The following is a 17,285-nucleotide window of genomic DNA, read 5'->3' as shown; positions in this document are numbered from 1 at the left end:
CATGAAAAGAAAGTTTGCAGTCAAGTAAGTTTGGAAACACTGGATTCAATAAAATTATATAGAATCATTTACCGTAAAACTCAGAGCCTTTATGCTACAAGGGTGGGAGGATGGAAGTGAGTTTAACAGACAGACCAAATGTATTTAACCATGGCTTCCTATTATCAAAGAATGTGTCCTCCAGAAGACATTTTGAAATATACTGTATATTAAAAATATTTAGTATAGTACCTGGCACATGTTAAATGCTCATGAAATGTTAGTTGTTAGTCTAACTTATTGGTAGTTTACTGAAGAAAGTTTTATTCTTTTTAACAGAATTTTTTGAGCTTTGTCAGTGTATATGACAAGGTTATCTTTGGCCCTTAATCATATTGAGAAGAATACCAAATGCACTAACTAAATAGCTTGTAATAAATACTTTGTGACAGCCTGGGCAACATGACAAGACCCCATCTCTACAAAAAAAGATTAAAAAAGAAAACCAATTAGTTGCACCTGTAGTCCCAACTCCCTCTCTCAGGAGGCTGAGAGAGGAGGATCACTCATGCCCAGGAGTTTGAGGTTGTAGTCAGCTGTGAGACCTTGTCAATCAATCAACCAATCAATCAACACTTTGTAGTTAAAATACTGGATAATAATTATTTTTATCTGAATTTTCTACTGTTTGTACAAACTTGGATATTTTAGTTTTTCAAGGTGAGGAGTAGGGAGCAGGGCTCCATTTTCAGTCTAGAGTTTTCTTTTCCCACCCCTTTTTTTTTTTTTTTAGAGACAGAACCTTACTCTGTCACCCAAGCTGGAGTGTAGCGGTATGATCGTAGCTCACTGCAGTCTTGAACTGCTGGGCTCAAGTGATCCTCCTATCTCAGTCTCCAAAGTATCCGAGGCTATAGGCATGTGCCACCACATATAGCTAATTTTTAAATTTTTTGTAGAGATGAGGTCTTGCTATGCTGCCCAGGCTGGTCTTGAACTCCTGGGCTCAAGCAATCCTCCCACCACAGCCTCCCAAAGTGCTGGGATTGCAGGTGTGAGCCACCACATCTGCCTTAGAGGAATTTTCTTTATCCTTGTGTGTTTAAATTATTATTATTTTTTTTTTACTCCAGGTTGTGGGATTCAAGAACTTAGCATTAATGGACTTATCCTCTAGTCTTTCTAGAAGCCCACGTAGCTACATAGCGCCTGATAGCCGCATTTTGAGATATGCAGTATCTGCTGCTCTTTGGCTAGTCATTGGAATTATACAGGTAATAAGAGATTATACTTTTAAGTGGCATTGCCTCTTTGAACTCTACTTATGTACTGATTACTCTCAGATATTGACCATATCCTGATTCCTGTAGCAGAAAGAAAGTGACAAGAACAACAATAATAATAACTAACAGCCAGTTCTTATATATCATGTTACCCTTCAGGCACTGTGCTAATTAACTGCAGTTGACCCTTGAACAACATGGGCTTGAACTGCAAGAGTCCCCACTTATATGCAGATCTTTTTCAACAAACGTGGATCAAAAATACAGTATTTGCTGGATGCAAAACCCAAGTATACAGAGGACTGATTTTTCATATACTTGGGTTCTATAGAGCTGACTGCTGGACTCGAGTGTATGGATTTTGGTATACTCAGGGGTTCTGAAGCCAATCCACTGCATACCAAGGGGTGACTGTGATTGCTTTGTACATATTAATTACTTAATCTTTACTATAGCCCTCAGAGATAGGTTCTGTTAGTATCCTCATCTTACAGATGAGGAAACTGAGGCACAGGTAGGTTAAATAATTGCCTGAAGTCATGCAGCTCATAATTGACAGAATGGAATTTGAACCCAGGCAGCCTGATTTCAGAGTTCACGTTCTTGTCAATAGCAGACTTGGAAGGGTCTTTCAGAGTCTGCAACTTTATAGTCATAGGACATACTCCATGTTTAGTTTATCTATAAGTACAGGGACAGATAAGCTATTTCATATTTGGTTGAATATAATAACAACAACAATAACAAAAAAGAAGTGACCGAAATAAAAGAACTTTCCTTTTCTTTCCTATGAAAAAGAAGAGCAAAGGTTAGCAGTATAGAGCTGGAATGGTGGCTCACTGCTGCCATCAGGACCTAGAAGCTTATCCTTCTGCTCTGCCACATGGGACTTCCCTCTCCAAGGTCCCTTCATGGTCCATATGGCTGATGGAGTTGCAGGAGATAGTCAGGGGAGATGAGCTCACCTTCTCTGTAAGAGCTTTTTCAAAGTGCCATTCAGCCTCTCCTTGGCTGGAACTTAGTCACATGGCCACACTTAGCTGCACTGGAATCTTTCAGCTGGGCAACAGTGTGTCCTGCTCAAAGGAGGGATCTGTTACTAAGGAGAAAGGGGAAAGGACCATTTGGACAGCACCTAGCAATCTTGGACACCACCATCTAACCTCATTCTTTGCTTCTCGCTGTACTATCAGTCTGATAGGAAAGCAAGGTGATATTCTAAGATTATTAGTGTCTATTCCTCAAATATCCTTGGGAGTTCCTTTAACAATCTGTTATAGTTTCATAAATTTGTCTAAACTCTTCTTAATTCTAATAAGTCAGTCTTTATTGTTCGCTCCTTTTATTTCCCTAAACCCAGCTTCTTCAGCTTTTCAGTAATATCCTTGAATTTTTTTAAACTTTTAAACTTTGAATGTTGCTGTTTTTCATGTCCTTTTAAGGGGTTTAATGTATGTGTACAGAGAGTGTAGGAAAGTGTTTTTAATAATCAGCTGATGTAGATTCATTTCTTTATTCATTCACACATTTTAGTATAATTTATGTACTGGGTACTGTGCTGAGCTACTGGATATGATGTAACAAGAACAAGTTACAGATTGTGAAATGTGCTATGAAGAAGCAGGGACATGAGAGAGAGAAGGGAAGTGAGGGGGGTGGGGGTTAGGAATGGAGGACACTAGGGACATCTTTAGACAGCGGGGTTAGGTAATGTTATCTTTCTCTCAAACATACCTAAAAAGGTCTACAATGTGAATTTTTTTATTTATAAATTTCCCTTTCTAGTATTGTTATTAAATCTGTCTAAGAAAACACTTGAAACCATTCCATTTGAATGTTGAACACATTGTCTATAGTTGAAATAGAATACTAGATATATTCCTTTTATGTGTTATTCTGTCAGAAGAAATTAATTTGAAAAGCAGAAAGTTTTCTAATGACTTGGAATTTAGGAGATGAACAAAATTGCAAAACCAAACATACATTCTGACTACTAAATTTTTTAAATATTTTTTATTTCTTCCCACATTTTTGTCTTATCTTGTTTTAATGACACATGAAAATTTTCAAAATTCAAAATAGGCTTCCTTAGTGACTCTTACCACAATTGAAAAATCCTCCTTCCTTTGACAGAAGAATCAGGAATGACAAGTAGGATTTTATTCCTTAGGAACCATTAGAGGCCACTGTGTTCTCAGTTGGAACTTCTTTTTTCTTAAGATACTACACTATGGCTATAAAAGAAAATTAAAATCCTAAAAGCTAATAAGCATAAACTTGGCTTAATGTTTCAGATCGTGTTCTTTGCTGTCTTTTATGAGAGATTTATAGAAGATAAAATTCGACAGTTTGTTGATTTATGCACTATGAGTAATGTAAGTACTTCCCAACTTTATCTTGTAACTGTTACTTTTCCCTTTTTAAAGGTCACGAGTACATTAAGAGAGGCTTTTAAAGTGATTTGGTATGATTGGATTTTTAGTCTAATTTTCCACCAGTTGTTAATTCCAGAGATAATTATAATGGGCTACAAGTTAATACTTACTCCCTTAGTTTTTCTTCTTTATTTGCAGTTTCTTAATTATGAATTTCTTATGCTGCTAAAAAGTTAATTCAGCCCAGGGCCCCTGAAAATTTTTTGTTTATCAACCCTATTTCTTCTTTTCTTGGAAAATATCTTCAATCTCCTTTCCATTTACTTTTAAAAAAATACCCATATTATTCTTAATTACTTTATTATCCTCTTCATATCTTTCTCAAGAAGTCAATCTTTATCATTTTGAGAGAAAGGAAGCAATTTTAAGAAAAATTTAATTTTTTAAATTGTTTGAAGATGAGTTGCTCATTGTTCTTTTTTTTTCTCTTTTTATAGATATCAGTGTTTCTGTTATCCCACAGATGTTTTGGATATTACATTCATGGTAGATCAGTACATGGCCATTCAGATACTAATATGGAAGAAATGAATATGAATCTTAAAAGAGAAGCGGTATGAATATATTTTAAACCTTTTTGTTTTTAAGTTGAGAGATGGGTTCTCTTTTCTTAATCTAGGATTTGCAATATTTTTTAAAAATCCTCATTGATTGCTCTTGAAAGTTTCCAAGGTCCCAACTCAGTAGTACCCTAAACATTAGTAAAGGGAAAGAATCTAATTTTATCTTGCAGTTCCAATATGAACTGTATTTCGAAGTAACCAAATAATTCATGAGGGAAAGTTCTTCCTTATAAAAGAAAGTAGAAGGAATTCTAAGTTAGAAAATCACCATTTTGTAATGACCAATGAATTAATGAATGTAGGCTGCCATCATCAATGGATGCTAAAACAATTAAGTGAATGTTGATGGAGAATTTTATAATAAAGGATCAGGCTGACATCTTGACATACTGGCTCAATCTTTCTATAAGTAGAAATGAGGAAAACTGACATCATGCACTTCATGATATGATGCAGGAGGAGGTATATAACATCACCCATGAAATATTATTGCCTAAGAAAATTGAACCTGAATATAATCAAGCCTTTTGACCTAACCACCAGTTTACAAGCAATACACAGGATAAAGGCACAAATTAAATAGTACCATAAGAAGTAATTAGCCAGATCTAGAATGTAGGATGCCTCACAGAACAAATGACTCAGTGCCTCCAAACAAATCCATGGTATGAAAAGAAAAGGAGGGATGTTGGTGGTGGTGGAAGAACTATTACATTTTTGGAGATTTAAGAAACAAACTCAATACTTTGGATCCTGATTCAGACAAACCAACTATAAAAAAAGATCTTTGGGAAAAATCTGGGAGGTTTAATAAACTATTAAATAAATGTTAAATTACATTAAGGAATGATTAATTTTGTTAGGTATAAAAATGGCATGGTAGTTATTTTTTAAAAGTATTAGAGATACATATAAAAGTATTTACAGATGAAATGACATAGTCTGGGGTTTGCTTTAAAATACTCTAAGAAAAAAATGTTGGGAGGATAAATGAAATAAAATTGGTAAAATGTTGGTAATTGTTGAAGCTAGGTGATGAGTAGTTTACTATTCTCTCTACAATGTACCTTTGAAAACTTTTATAATGAAATTTAAAAAAGAACAAGATACACTTCAGAGGAAAAACTAAGAAGATTTACTGATTAAGGGGCTATACTTGTGACTTGAAAGAATTTGATACATGATGATGGCATCTCAGAGAAGAATCTATTTAATACATTGAACTGTATTACTTGGTTAACTATTAGAAATTACCCTGTGATCGAAAAATTAAATGTAAAAAATGAAACCCTAAGAGAACCTAAAAGAATATTTCAGATTAGGGGATGACATTCTAAGCATAAAGAATAGAAAGCATCAAAAAGGGAATATTAATTGATCTTACTTTTATTTAGTACATTAAAAAGATCATAAATAAAAGTTAGCAAATTAGGGTAAAATGCTCATAACAAATATGACAAAGATATCGATAGCAATATTGAAAGTCATAAGAAAACTAATAAGAAACCAATAAGAAAACATTAAATTAAAAGCTCATGGAAAAATGACCAGTAGATTTTTTTTTAAATAAACAATGAAACAGAAGAGATAATAAATGTCTAAAAATGTTTTAAATCATAATCAAAAAACTGAATATAAAAATAATGGTTTTCTCCTCTTCAAATTAGCCATCTTTTTAAAAGAAAAGTGGATACTTAATAGCATCAAGGACATAGTGAAATGGGCAACCACAGAACTATTGGTGGCAAGATAAACTTTTGCAAACCTTCTGGAAAGCATTTGGGCAATATATACCAAGAGATTTTTTTTTTTTTTTTTTTTTTTGAGACAGGGTCCCACCGTGTTACCCAGGCTGGAATGAGGTGGCACGGTCATAGCTTACTGCAGCCTTGAACTAGAGAGTCCAAGTGATCCTCCTTCCTCAGCTTCCCAAGGCACACACCACCATGCCCGGCTAATTTTTATAGTTTTTTTGTAGAGACAGGATCTTGCTATGTTGCCAGGCTGGTCTCGAACTCCAGGGCTCAAGCAGTAACACCTTACCACCACCCCTAGCCTCCCAAAGTGCTGGGATTGATTACATGTGTGAGCCACCACACTTGGCCCCAAGAGATTTCTAAGAGTCCGTGATCTTTGATTCATTTGATTTTATTAATTTAAGTTCAGGAAAAATTAGCAATAAGAACAGCTAATCAAATTCAGGATCTTCATCACAGGTGTTTTTTGTAAGGGAAAAATATATAAAAATTGGAAAATATAAATCGGTTTACATTTGCCAATGAAATCTTAAGTAGATGTACAATCATGTTTTATAGGATATTTAATGATGTAAGGAATTGCTCACAATATAATGTTAAGTGAAAAAGAAATCAATGTGATCCCAATTTTATGCTACCCATATGTATATGCCTTGGGAAAAGGACCAGAAATGAAATTCCTTAAAATATCTGTATCTGTGGATGTTGAGATTATAGACAATTCTTTTTCTTTTTAGTACTTCCCTGTATTTTATAAATTCTCTGCAATGGCATGTACTTTTTTAAATTTTAAATTTTTTTATTTTTGAGACAGTCTCACTCTGTCACCCTGACTAGAGTGCAGTAGTGTCATAGTTCACAGCAACCTCAGACTCCTGGGCTCAAGCAATCCTCCTGCCTCAGCCTGATGAGTACCAGGGACTATAGGCACACACCACCACATCCAGCTAATTTTTTCTATTTTTTTGTAGAGACAAGGTCTTGCTCTTGCTCAGGTTGGTCTCAAACTCCTGACTTCAAGCAGTCCTCCTGCCCTAGGCTCCCAAAGTGCTAGGATTACAGGAATGAGCCACTGTGCCTAGGTGTGTAGACTTTTTTAATCAAGAAAAAAGTAATTTTTAAAAATAGAGACATTCACTACATGTAATCCTCCTTTAAATCTGTAGAGAGCCAAGTGCCATATTGGGTTTGCAGGCTTGGTTTAGACAAAGGAGGAGAATATTTATTAAGCTCTGGAGTAGGCAAACAGGCTTCATGGAGGCAGGAGAACTTGAATTGAACCTTGAGGCATCAATCAAATCCAAAAATTTTTACATAGTTGTGGTTGTCAGGAATCAAGTCTTGTCAAGGAGACCTAAAATAGGTATTTGATCCATAACGTTAACTCTTCAGTCATGTATCACTACCTTTTTATTGGAATTAATTAAGGAAACATTTCAAAAATGTTTAGAAGACAAAAAAAGATTACCTACAATTATAAAACTAGTTAATTCCAAGACAAGGCCTTCTGGTATATATTAAAGAGCAATAAAGTTAATAAAAAGCTAAGAATATCCATATGTAATGAACTTAGTATGATATATATATTTTTTTACTTTATTTTTTTAAGTAGAGCAGAGTAAAGGAGATGATATAATGACCTACAGGGAGTATGAATTAAAATGAAGAAATTAGTAAAATCTAAAGGGGAGTGGGAACATTGGATAGATAATATTAGAATCTCTGTCTCAGATATAGTTTCAGTAAATTTCACTTAGTTTCTGAATCTTGTAATGTGTGATACCAACTAAAACAAAAATGCTGTATTTTCTTTTTCAGATAGGACATTTTTTATAATTTTGATCTTTATTTAAATTCTTTAACTTTTCAGGAAAATTTGTGTAGCCAGAGAGGTTTGGTACCCAACACGGATGGTCAGACTTTTCAGATTGCAATTTCTAGCCAAATGAGACAACACTATGACAGAATTCATGAGACACTGATGAGGGTTTGTATAAAATACATGTAGTTCAGGTATATTTTGCCAATATTTAATGTTATTTAAATACTAAGAACATAAGATACGTTGCATTTATTTGTTTCTCCCTTTCACATTAGAAAAATGGCCCTGCTAGACTATTGACTTCATCAGCAAGTACTTTTGAGCACAGTATAAGAGCGTATCATACCATGAATAAATTTCTTGGCTCTTTCATCGATCATGTATGTATGTCAACATTTGTATTTAAGCTAAAATCAAATGCAATTTTTAAAAAGTTAAGTGGAAATGTCAATTATTTCTTTAAGTCAATCAAGGCAGTAGACTTTGACCCCCTCCCTTTTTTTGTCTGTCAAATTTAATACTTAGGAATAGTATGTTTTAAAAAGATATTTTTAGCCATTAACAAACTATGGCTTAGGGATAGAGTTAGGTTATATAAAAGTAAAATGAGATTTTACATGTGTGTTAACGTAATAATAATTCCCTTAAACTATATCTATGCTGGAATTTTGTTAGCCAGTTACCAAAATAATACTGTATTATTAATTATTGAAATCCTTAGGTTACGCTATGATTATCTTCCTGAAAAGCTTGTTATAAATTGGTTTTCAGTATATCTAGCCCAAAATACTACTATTTAATACTATTTAAAATTTAAAACATTTCTAAAGAGAATTTTATTATAAATCCCAGTATAGTAAATTCAGTCTTTTTGTAGAACATATTTTCTTTATCTTCTATTCATTTTTCATTTTCCCTCCTGCCAATTTTACATTAATTGGAAAGCATTTGTTTCACTGCTATTTTTTGAAATAGTTTTGTCTTTTTATATTAGGTTCACAAAGAGATGGACTACTTTATAAAAGATAAGTTGCTTCTTGAAAGAATTCTTGGAATGGAATTTATGGAACCAATGGAAAAAAGCATCTTTTACAATGGTATATTTCAAATGCCTTTGCAAAACTTGATTACTGTTTCCAAGTTTGGGGGGAAAAAGTGCTGGTGGTTATTTTTTCTTTGATTTAATAATTTTATATAAAAACAAATGAAACATACTGAATGCAGTTAACCTCGTGGAATTATGGTAATTTTCTGTGTTGCATTTCATGTAGCAGGAAGCATATAAAAAAGATTCTACGAGAAAGTAAAAAAAGCTAAATTTCAGAATCAACAGTACACGTAGAAGAGATAGTAAAACAAATACTAAAATTCAGATTGGATTGGAATGTTCATTCTATGGCAAACGTATGAAACACTTAAAGAAGAATAACATTTTCAGTTAATATTTAACATCTAACTTTTTATTTTATCCTAGTTCTTAAAAATTACAGATATTTGTGACAGGAATAGTGGTTTCTTATCAATAAAAAGATAGTATTATTATCACTTGTAGTCTGACTGATATGAGTTGGTAAGAATGAGTTGGTATGAGTTGGTAAGAATGGAAATGGTATAAGCAATGTCCTGGCCTAAATGTGATTTATTCATTTGCATGCCAGATGTTGTGCCCATCCTAGGATACACAAACCAGTCGTCCCTCCCTCAGGCATCTTGTTTAGTAGCCTGTGGAAGATAGATAGACATGTGAATGTGTAAGTAGGTGGTGCTAGAATGGAAGCCAGGCTTACAGATTATGCTGAGGACAGAAAGGAGGATAGGTAATCTAGGCAGACACAGGGTGAAGCTAGAAGAGGAAAATGAAGAAATTTGAACTGGGTTTTAAAAAATAAGTAGCTACTTGTCAAACAGGAAGTTCAAGAGAAAAGAGAGAGGCCAAGATATCCATGTAGAAAGGGATGAGTGGACTCAAAAAACAGTATACAAATTGTACTATGCATTTATGAACTTAATGATTGAAGTCTAGTATGAAGTGGGACACAGAGTGAGAGAGAGTGCTTGAAAGATAAAGAGAGCAGAGACAAAATTCAAGGGCCCTGTCTTACACTCCAAGGAGTTTTACTTTATTCTATAGACAAGTTGTTTCCAAAAAATAGTTAAAAATTAATTTTTGTCCCACAAGATTATGTAAGTTGATCCATGAAGGTGTGAGAAGAAAATAATAAAGTGTCTATTTATATATTTGCTATATCATCATTCTTAACCTACATTTTTAAAAATTTAGGCCGGGCGCGGTGGCTGACACCTGTAATCCTAGCACTCTGGGAGGCCGAGGCGGGAGGATCACTTGAGCTCAGGAGTTCGAGACCAGCCTGAGCAAGAGCAAGACCCCGTCTCTACTAAAAATAGAAAGAAATGATCTGGACAGCTTAAAATATATATAGAAAAAATTAGCCGGGCATGGTGGTGCATGCCTGTAGTCCTAGCTACTCAGGAGGCTGAGGCAGAAGGATTGCTTGAGCCCAGGAGTTTGAGGTTTCTGTGAGCTAGGCTGATGCCATGGCACTCTAGCCCAGGCAACAGAGCGACTCTGTCTCAATAAATAAATAAATAAATAAATAAATAAATAAATAAATAAATAAATAAATAATAATAAAAATAAATAAAAATTTATACAGAGTAGTAATTACTAAAATGTGTCTATTCGGGCATTGCATGCTCAGCATTTTATTCTAATAGGGATACATGATCAAAACAATTTGGAAACCACTGGATATCATTGAAAAGTGCTAAGCAGATCTGATTTGTAAATTAGAAGAATTACTGTGATAGTAGGGTACAGGTTGAGTTTAAGAGATGCAAGATTATAGCAATATAGTTTAGTCATCATGATTGTAGCTTTCAAAGTCTTCTGGTCTTCGATTAAAAAACTTCACTCTACCATTTACTAGTTTTGTGAAGTTGAGAAAGTTGCTTAACCTTTCTAAACTTTAATGCCCTCTCTGTAAAATTATGTATCACCCTCTAAAGGTTTTGTGGAATTACCATGTGTAAAGAACCTCGTACAGTACCTGTTATGGATAGACACCCAGTAAAGGGATATTGTTACTATTTCTAATATGCAATCATCCTCTCTTTCTTCTTCCTCTTTTTTCCTTTGTTCTTCCTTCTACTCCAATCTTCCTCCCTTTTCTATCTTCCTCCTAATTCTATGTTCTTGCATTTATCTATCTTCATCTTCATCAGGAGATGATGAGACTATAAGCTTAGGCAGTAGCAATGGGGATAAATAAGAAAGGATTGCCAGAGATGTTAAAGGAAAAAAGAAGTAGGAGAGAAAGAGTAGTCAAAAATAATCCAGACTTCTGGTGTGTATGACTAAGTGGTTGGTGGTAATACCTTTTACTGAGACACGGAATACAGATGGAGGACTAGGTTTTGAGGGAGAGGGGATGAATTTAGTTTTGAATATGTTGTATCTTGAGTTACCTTTGGGACATCTAGGACTAAATCTTAGGAGAAAGTCAGGGCACACAATAAGTTGGGGAGTCACCATATGAAGTCATTGCTGGAGCAATGGTAGTGGAAGATCACCCATGAAGACCATGTAAAACAGGTTTATTTTTTAAATTGTATATACAAGTATATACATACAGAAGTACATAATTTGTAAGGATATAACTTACAGGTCAGTGATTTTCACAAACTAAATATGCCCCTTGTCAAGAGAGAACCTTATTACCAGCACTCCAGATGCCCCCTTATATAAAACAGAGGTTCCTAACTGAGGGTCCATGGATGGCTTCAGTGGCTTTCTGGACCACTCTGAAATTATTTGCAAGATTCGTATGTGTGTACTTTTTTTTCCCCCTGGTGAAAGGGTCTATAGCTTTCATTAGAATCTTTTTAAAAGGGCATTCACATCCAAAAAAGGATAAAACCCACTTGTAAAGTGAGCAGAGGTTTTAGAGCAAAACCTTAGAGGACTATTTGAAACAGAAATTCTAGAACACTATGTACTATTCTATGCCTTGCTGGTTTTTGTTGTTTTTGTTTTTGTTTTTTTTAACTTAGAGAGTCTTTTTAAGATTAATTTAGCCTTAGTTATGTAAAGAAATAGAGAAAGGATATTGATTAATAGTTCTTTAAAAGGTATGAACTATAAATTTATACTACTACCAATTACTAACCCTTGATCCTAATGGTAAAACTGCTTTTTTTGAGATTTTATGAGTTCTTTGACTAACCTCTTCTGGATTAGCAAATCTTAATACTTTTTGTTCATTTTTGTGTAAGCCCTGGAGTATTATAAGGAGTAATAGTTTCTCATATGCTGTTTTTAAATATACAAATTTTATCACCAGAAATTTATCATAGATTTGTTCTATTTTTAAGTTTCTAATTTATATGTTATAATTTTTTTAATAGATGAAAGTTATTCTTTCAGCAGTGTTCTGTATTATGGAAATGAAGCCACTCTTCTTATTTTTGATCTGCTATTCTTCTGTGTTGTGGATTTGGCTTGCCAAAATTTTGTTTTAGCAGCCTTCCTTACATACTTACAGCAAGAGGTAAATTTTTAAAATTTTTCTGGGTTTCCTTTAAAATAAGTATGTAGAAAGTAGATATTTATTTTCACAGCAGAGAGTAACAACATCTACTTTCACTAGGAATTTGTAAAGGTTTAGAATATAACTAACCCTACCAAAAGAAAAAATAACATTTCAACCAACCACATTCTATACTCTGTCCTTTAGGGTCAGTGAAATACTGTGGTCTAGTGGAGGACATAAGTTGCTTGAGAAAACATGAGGGGAATCTGGTAGGAAGACACTTATCTGCCAATCTTCTAGATCCTAAAAGTGAGCAGTAATTAGAGTCCTGTTCACCTTCACCGCCAGATGTTAATGTAACAGAAAAGCAAGCACTGGAGAGCTAGCTCAGAGCTCAGTACCAAAAAGCTCCTTTAGCTTAAAACACTCACACCACCCCTGCCTGTGTAGATAAAAAACAACTGCATGGATAAGTGTGGAACCTGAAATGGAGATTTCAAGAAATGGCATATCTGTTCTTCTTAAATTGGTGTTATTAATATCACCTAAATATTCTCCACTATGTCAAGGAAGTATATATGAGTCAGTAAGATGAAATTTATTAGTCCTTGATTTATTGGTCTAGAATTATGAACAAATTCTGTCCCTAACAAGTAGATTCTTTTGATGTTTCCGTAGCTTTTAGCATTAGAAGAAAGTTGCCTTTGTAAATATTTAAATGCGTATTCCTGTGAACATGAAAGTATTTGTATTATTAATTCATAAAAATAAACTCTGAATAGGAACCTATACAGCTTTGATATTATGGAAGATGATAATAGTCTTGAAATAATTTTTTATATCACCATGGAATTCAGATGTCTGATATATGAAAATAAATAATTGAGAGAATTAGCTGATTTAGGTATTTTAATGGTATACATATTTAATTTTTTAAATATATGTTTCTTTTCATTCTGAATTGTTTTAATTCTCCAGATTTTTCGATTTATCCGTAATACAGCAGGACAAAAGAATTTGGCATCCAAGACATTGGTGGATCAAAGATTTCTGATTTAATTTATTGAATAGATTCTGAAAGACTCAGTATAATCATGGCAAAAAAAATGTCATGGTATCAGGTGGGTTTGCCATATTTTTAAAAACTTGTAATACAAATTATTATTTTTTCTTTTTATCTGCAGAAAGATTTATTTTTATAACTTGCAAATATATAATGTTCCATAATAGAAAATGTTATTTTCCCATTATGTGTGGTATTTAATTCACCAAATAATAAATTAGCACTGACAGTGAAGCAAAAAAATATCTAAATGTTTCCAACATAACACCTTTAAATGATAATCAAAACAGTCCTCATAATTTGTCTCTGTGGATCATTTTATAAGCTGGGATCTGCCTGCCTTTTCTCATATTGACAAATTATTTGATTCCAAGTTCAAGACTAGTTTTCAGTTCAGTATTTTCATGTTTTACATATTTATGGTTAAATAAATGTTGAAAGATATTTTCAAATGTACTTAGAAATTTTATATTCTATTAGTACTCACTCAGTTTGCCTCATTATAATTGCTCACCCTGTTTGGTAGTGTATTAATTCACTGGTAGAGTATTAATTCATTAATACTCATGGAATGGTACCTATTCATTCCTTTGTTGTATACTTATATTAGTAGGTCAATATACTCTTTTCATGAAATATGTTTACATCTCTAATGGGGTTTACATTTGTTAAGGTATTATATGTGACATTTTTCCCAATATAGTTTTTTGTACATTCCTAATTACTATTTTAACAGTACTCCTCTAAAATTTTGCTCTTCAATTATATTTAAAGATTTTAAATAAAATATAAACTGTAAATTTATTGTGTTATGTTGACAAAGTGATTTATTGAAAGCAAACTTATGCTTCATAAGTCAGTAGGCTTGTATTTTTTTAATATGGAAAAAAATTAGGATCTAAAATATAATTCTGAGCCATGTTGCTAATAGTTTTCCATGATATGATTTTTTTCATCAACATATTCTTTAATAGTCCTTTTCATTGTATACCATATGCTTGAAAGGCCCTCATAGTTCAAGCAAACCAACATTTTTTACTACTTTCTATATTAATGATACATAAATACTTAAAATGCAATGCCATGTAAATACTATATATATTTCTCAATTGAAACTATATAATAAAATATTTGAAATTTCTGTTTTCTATTTGATTAATGTGTCTCATGAACTAGGATTTGGGAAGATAGTACTATTCCAGCCATTGCCAAAGTTGAGTCTTTCATAATTCCCCTGAATCTGGAGGATTACTGAGGAGAAAGAGGGAGGCTAATAAGTCAAGTCTTTGAAACTCCAGTTTCTGAAGGATCACAGTACAGGAATACCTCTATACAACCTGCAGAGACAAATAAATGTCCTGGCATGGATTTTTAAAATCACCCACTCAGAAGTATATGAAAGAATGACAACCGTCACCCCACATATAAGAAGTTAATATTAGTACAAATGATTTTAAATGGTAAACTTCAAAATACAAGATCAGCTGGCTCACTTGCTGATAAATGAAAACAGAGAAAGCATTTAAAAATTCATTCTAAATTAGTTTTGTACAATATTTTTATTTTGGTTATCTAATAATAAAACATAAAAAATATGTTCAGATTTTCATACACTGTTGGCTCCTTTGTTCACATTGCCACAATTTAAATTCTATGGTCATGTTCATAATTCTACACTGGATCCATTATCTTTTTTCTATTCCTGTAGTACCAACTCACTGTACTTTGCATCTTACATCTGTAATTTTACTGATTACCTAGAAACATTTGATTTTTTTTATCATTTCATAATGAAACAAAACCTAGAGAGGTTCTTTATAAACAGTTGTGTACTTTGTATTCTCCTTAGAAATATACAGATCCCTAAAATACTCTGCAGACCAGTGCCTCTGTTATGAGAGATTTATAAAATGCTTGCTTCTCTGGCACCGCTGTCCCAACTAACTTTCTTTTGAGAAGGCTCTGCTGGTTACCTACATTGAGGAGCTTTCAAAATGATCATTAACTCAGTGCTTGCAGGTATGAAGCATGTATCCTTTTTGTTGTCTATAAATATTGACCAATATAAGCTGAGGGGAAATAAATGTTAAGTCAAGGAACAGGGAGCAGTGTGGCTTAATGGAAAATGCTTCAGATTTAGTAACAGATGCCTTGGATTCAAATGAGAATTTTGCCCATCTCACTTATGAGCTTTGGTACCTTGAATGAAGTCATTTGGCATCTTTGAGCTTCATTCTGAATCTCTACAATGGAAATAATACCCTTTGCTTACCACTTGAGGTATCATAAGGATTAGTTTTTAAAGATGCTTATAACATTGAATGAACTATGAACACTGGAATTTATGTAAGTTTTGGTTTAAAATATCTGCCTCAAAATATATTTTCTATCTTGATAATAAATTAATTCCATTATATTAAAACTCTGATTACTGATCTCAGTCAGTGACCAACGAAAATTCTGAGCCTTCCTTCTTCAGCCACCCTAGCCTAGCCAGGAAGGGGCCCAGCTAGAGGTAACAAACATATGTTGTACAGGGAGAAAAAGAAGGAGCTTTCGTCACCCCATGTGGGAGACAGAGTTTATGATACAGTGTGGAGAAAAAGAGGAAGAGTGGAATGTTGTCTCTGGAAGGGAGGGTTTCTTTCAGTTGCTCATTCATTCATTCATTCATTCCAGCAATGTTTCTACCTCTTTCCACGCCCCAACCCCTCAGGAGGGTCTTAAAATTAATGGAAGAAACAGGCAGGTATATTAACCAATAATTACAGCAATATGAAAAGTGCTACAGTCACCAGAGTTTGACAGAAGGAAAGCTCTTAACTCTGCATCTGGGTCTTTTGGGATTTGACCTCAGAGAGATGGTATTTGATCTAAGATTTAAAGATAAACAAAAAGACATGCAAACAAAGCAAAGAATAGTATATGCTCAGAGACGAAGGAGCACATAGCAGTTTGGGGCACTACAGGTAGTTTGAATAAAGAGTACATGTACTGTTTATATTTTTAAAATTTTCTGTATATTATGGTGTTCTGGCATCTTAAAAAACCTTCCTGGCTGGTGAGCAACTGCTCCTTCTGGGGATAGCCAGTTCTCAGACATACAAGGTAGGAGCATGCCTTTGATATGCAGATGAAGCAATCCTGAGCCATACCTCTGCTCCCTGGCACTTACATGCCAGGAGGCAATATTCCTCTGCCTTAATCATCCCAGGGCCCAGTAACAGGCAGCTAGAGACAACCCCTATAGTTTATAGCACACTGAAATTATTCAAAGTAGCCAATCCCAAACTGTGTACCCTTCCCTGCCTTGTCTTTTCCTCGAAATGCCAGTGAAGGCCTAGGGCCTGCCCCTGCTCCTGCCCCTTCTGCCTCCTGACTGGGGCTTTCCCGTGTGGCTGTGCATGGTGCGCTGTGCCTCCTGTTTCTAGGACTTGTGAGTATAATTAACTGTTTTCTTGTGTTTGCCCTTGTGGCCACACCCGATTATCACAGAAAAGAACACAGAACAGTATATTTGAGGGTTTGGGAGGGCGTTGAGGTTGAAAAGGAAAACAGAGTGACATCATTAAAGGTTTTTACATCAAGCCGTATCTCCATCATGTGTGTGAAGCATTTAACCATGCTAAGTTTACCAGCCTGCCCTCAAATAATATTTCAGTACCCCAAAGAGAGAGCGAATGGACAGAGGAGCAAGAGGGGATCTTCCAGGGTCCTGTTGCTCTGGAATGATCGATAGTCCCGAGGCCAGGAGACTGGTGCTCCCACTCCCTGTTGCCTGGCTGCATGTCGTCTGCAAGAAAATGCACTGCCCCACTGCCCGTAAGAGAGGC

General features: G+C 34.3%; 1 protein-coding gene across 1 annotated transcript in view; it reads left to right on the top strand.

Annotated features, from left to right (window-relative positions):
- The window catches only part of TMEM67 (transmembrane protein 67), a 43,734-nt gene extending 29,830 nt beyond the window's left edge, over positions 1-13,904 (top strand). The window contains exons 21-28 of the mRNA XM_045560768.1: positions 1,113-1,253; positions 3,557-3,637; positions 4,135-4,251; positions 7,888-8,004; positions 8,115-8,219; positions 8,834-8,936; positions 12,265-12,407; positions 13,368-13,904. Coding sequence (XP_045416724.1) covers positions 1,113-1,253; positions 3,557-3,637; positions 4,135-4,251; positions 7,888-8,004; positions 8,115-8,219; positions 8,834-8,936; positions 12,265-12,407; positions 13,368-13,448 — 888 coding nt within the window. The 3' untranslated portion in view covers positions 13,449-13,904. The remainder of the gene's footprint in view (positions 1-1,112; positions 1,254-3,556; positions 3,638-4,134; positions 4,252-7,887; positions 8,005-8,114; positions 8,220-8,833; positions 8,937-12,264; positions 12,408-13,367) is intronic.
- The last annotated feature ends 3,381 nt before the right edge of the window (positions 13,905-17,285 follow it).

The sequence above is a fragment of the Lemur catta genome, chromosome 9 (assembly GCF_020740605.2).
Source record: "Lemur catta isolate mLemCat1 chromosome 9, mLemCat1.pri, whole genome shotgun sequence".
NCBI classification, from domain to species: Eukaryota; Metazoa; Chordata; class Mammalia; order Primates; family Lemuridae; genus Lemur; species Lemur catta.
The sequence above is the reverse complement of the archived record's forward strand: the minus strand, read 5'-3'. Positions and strand labels throughout refer to the sequence as shown.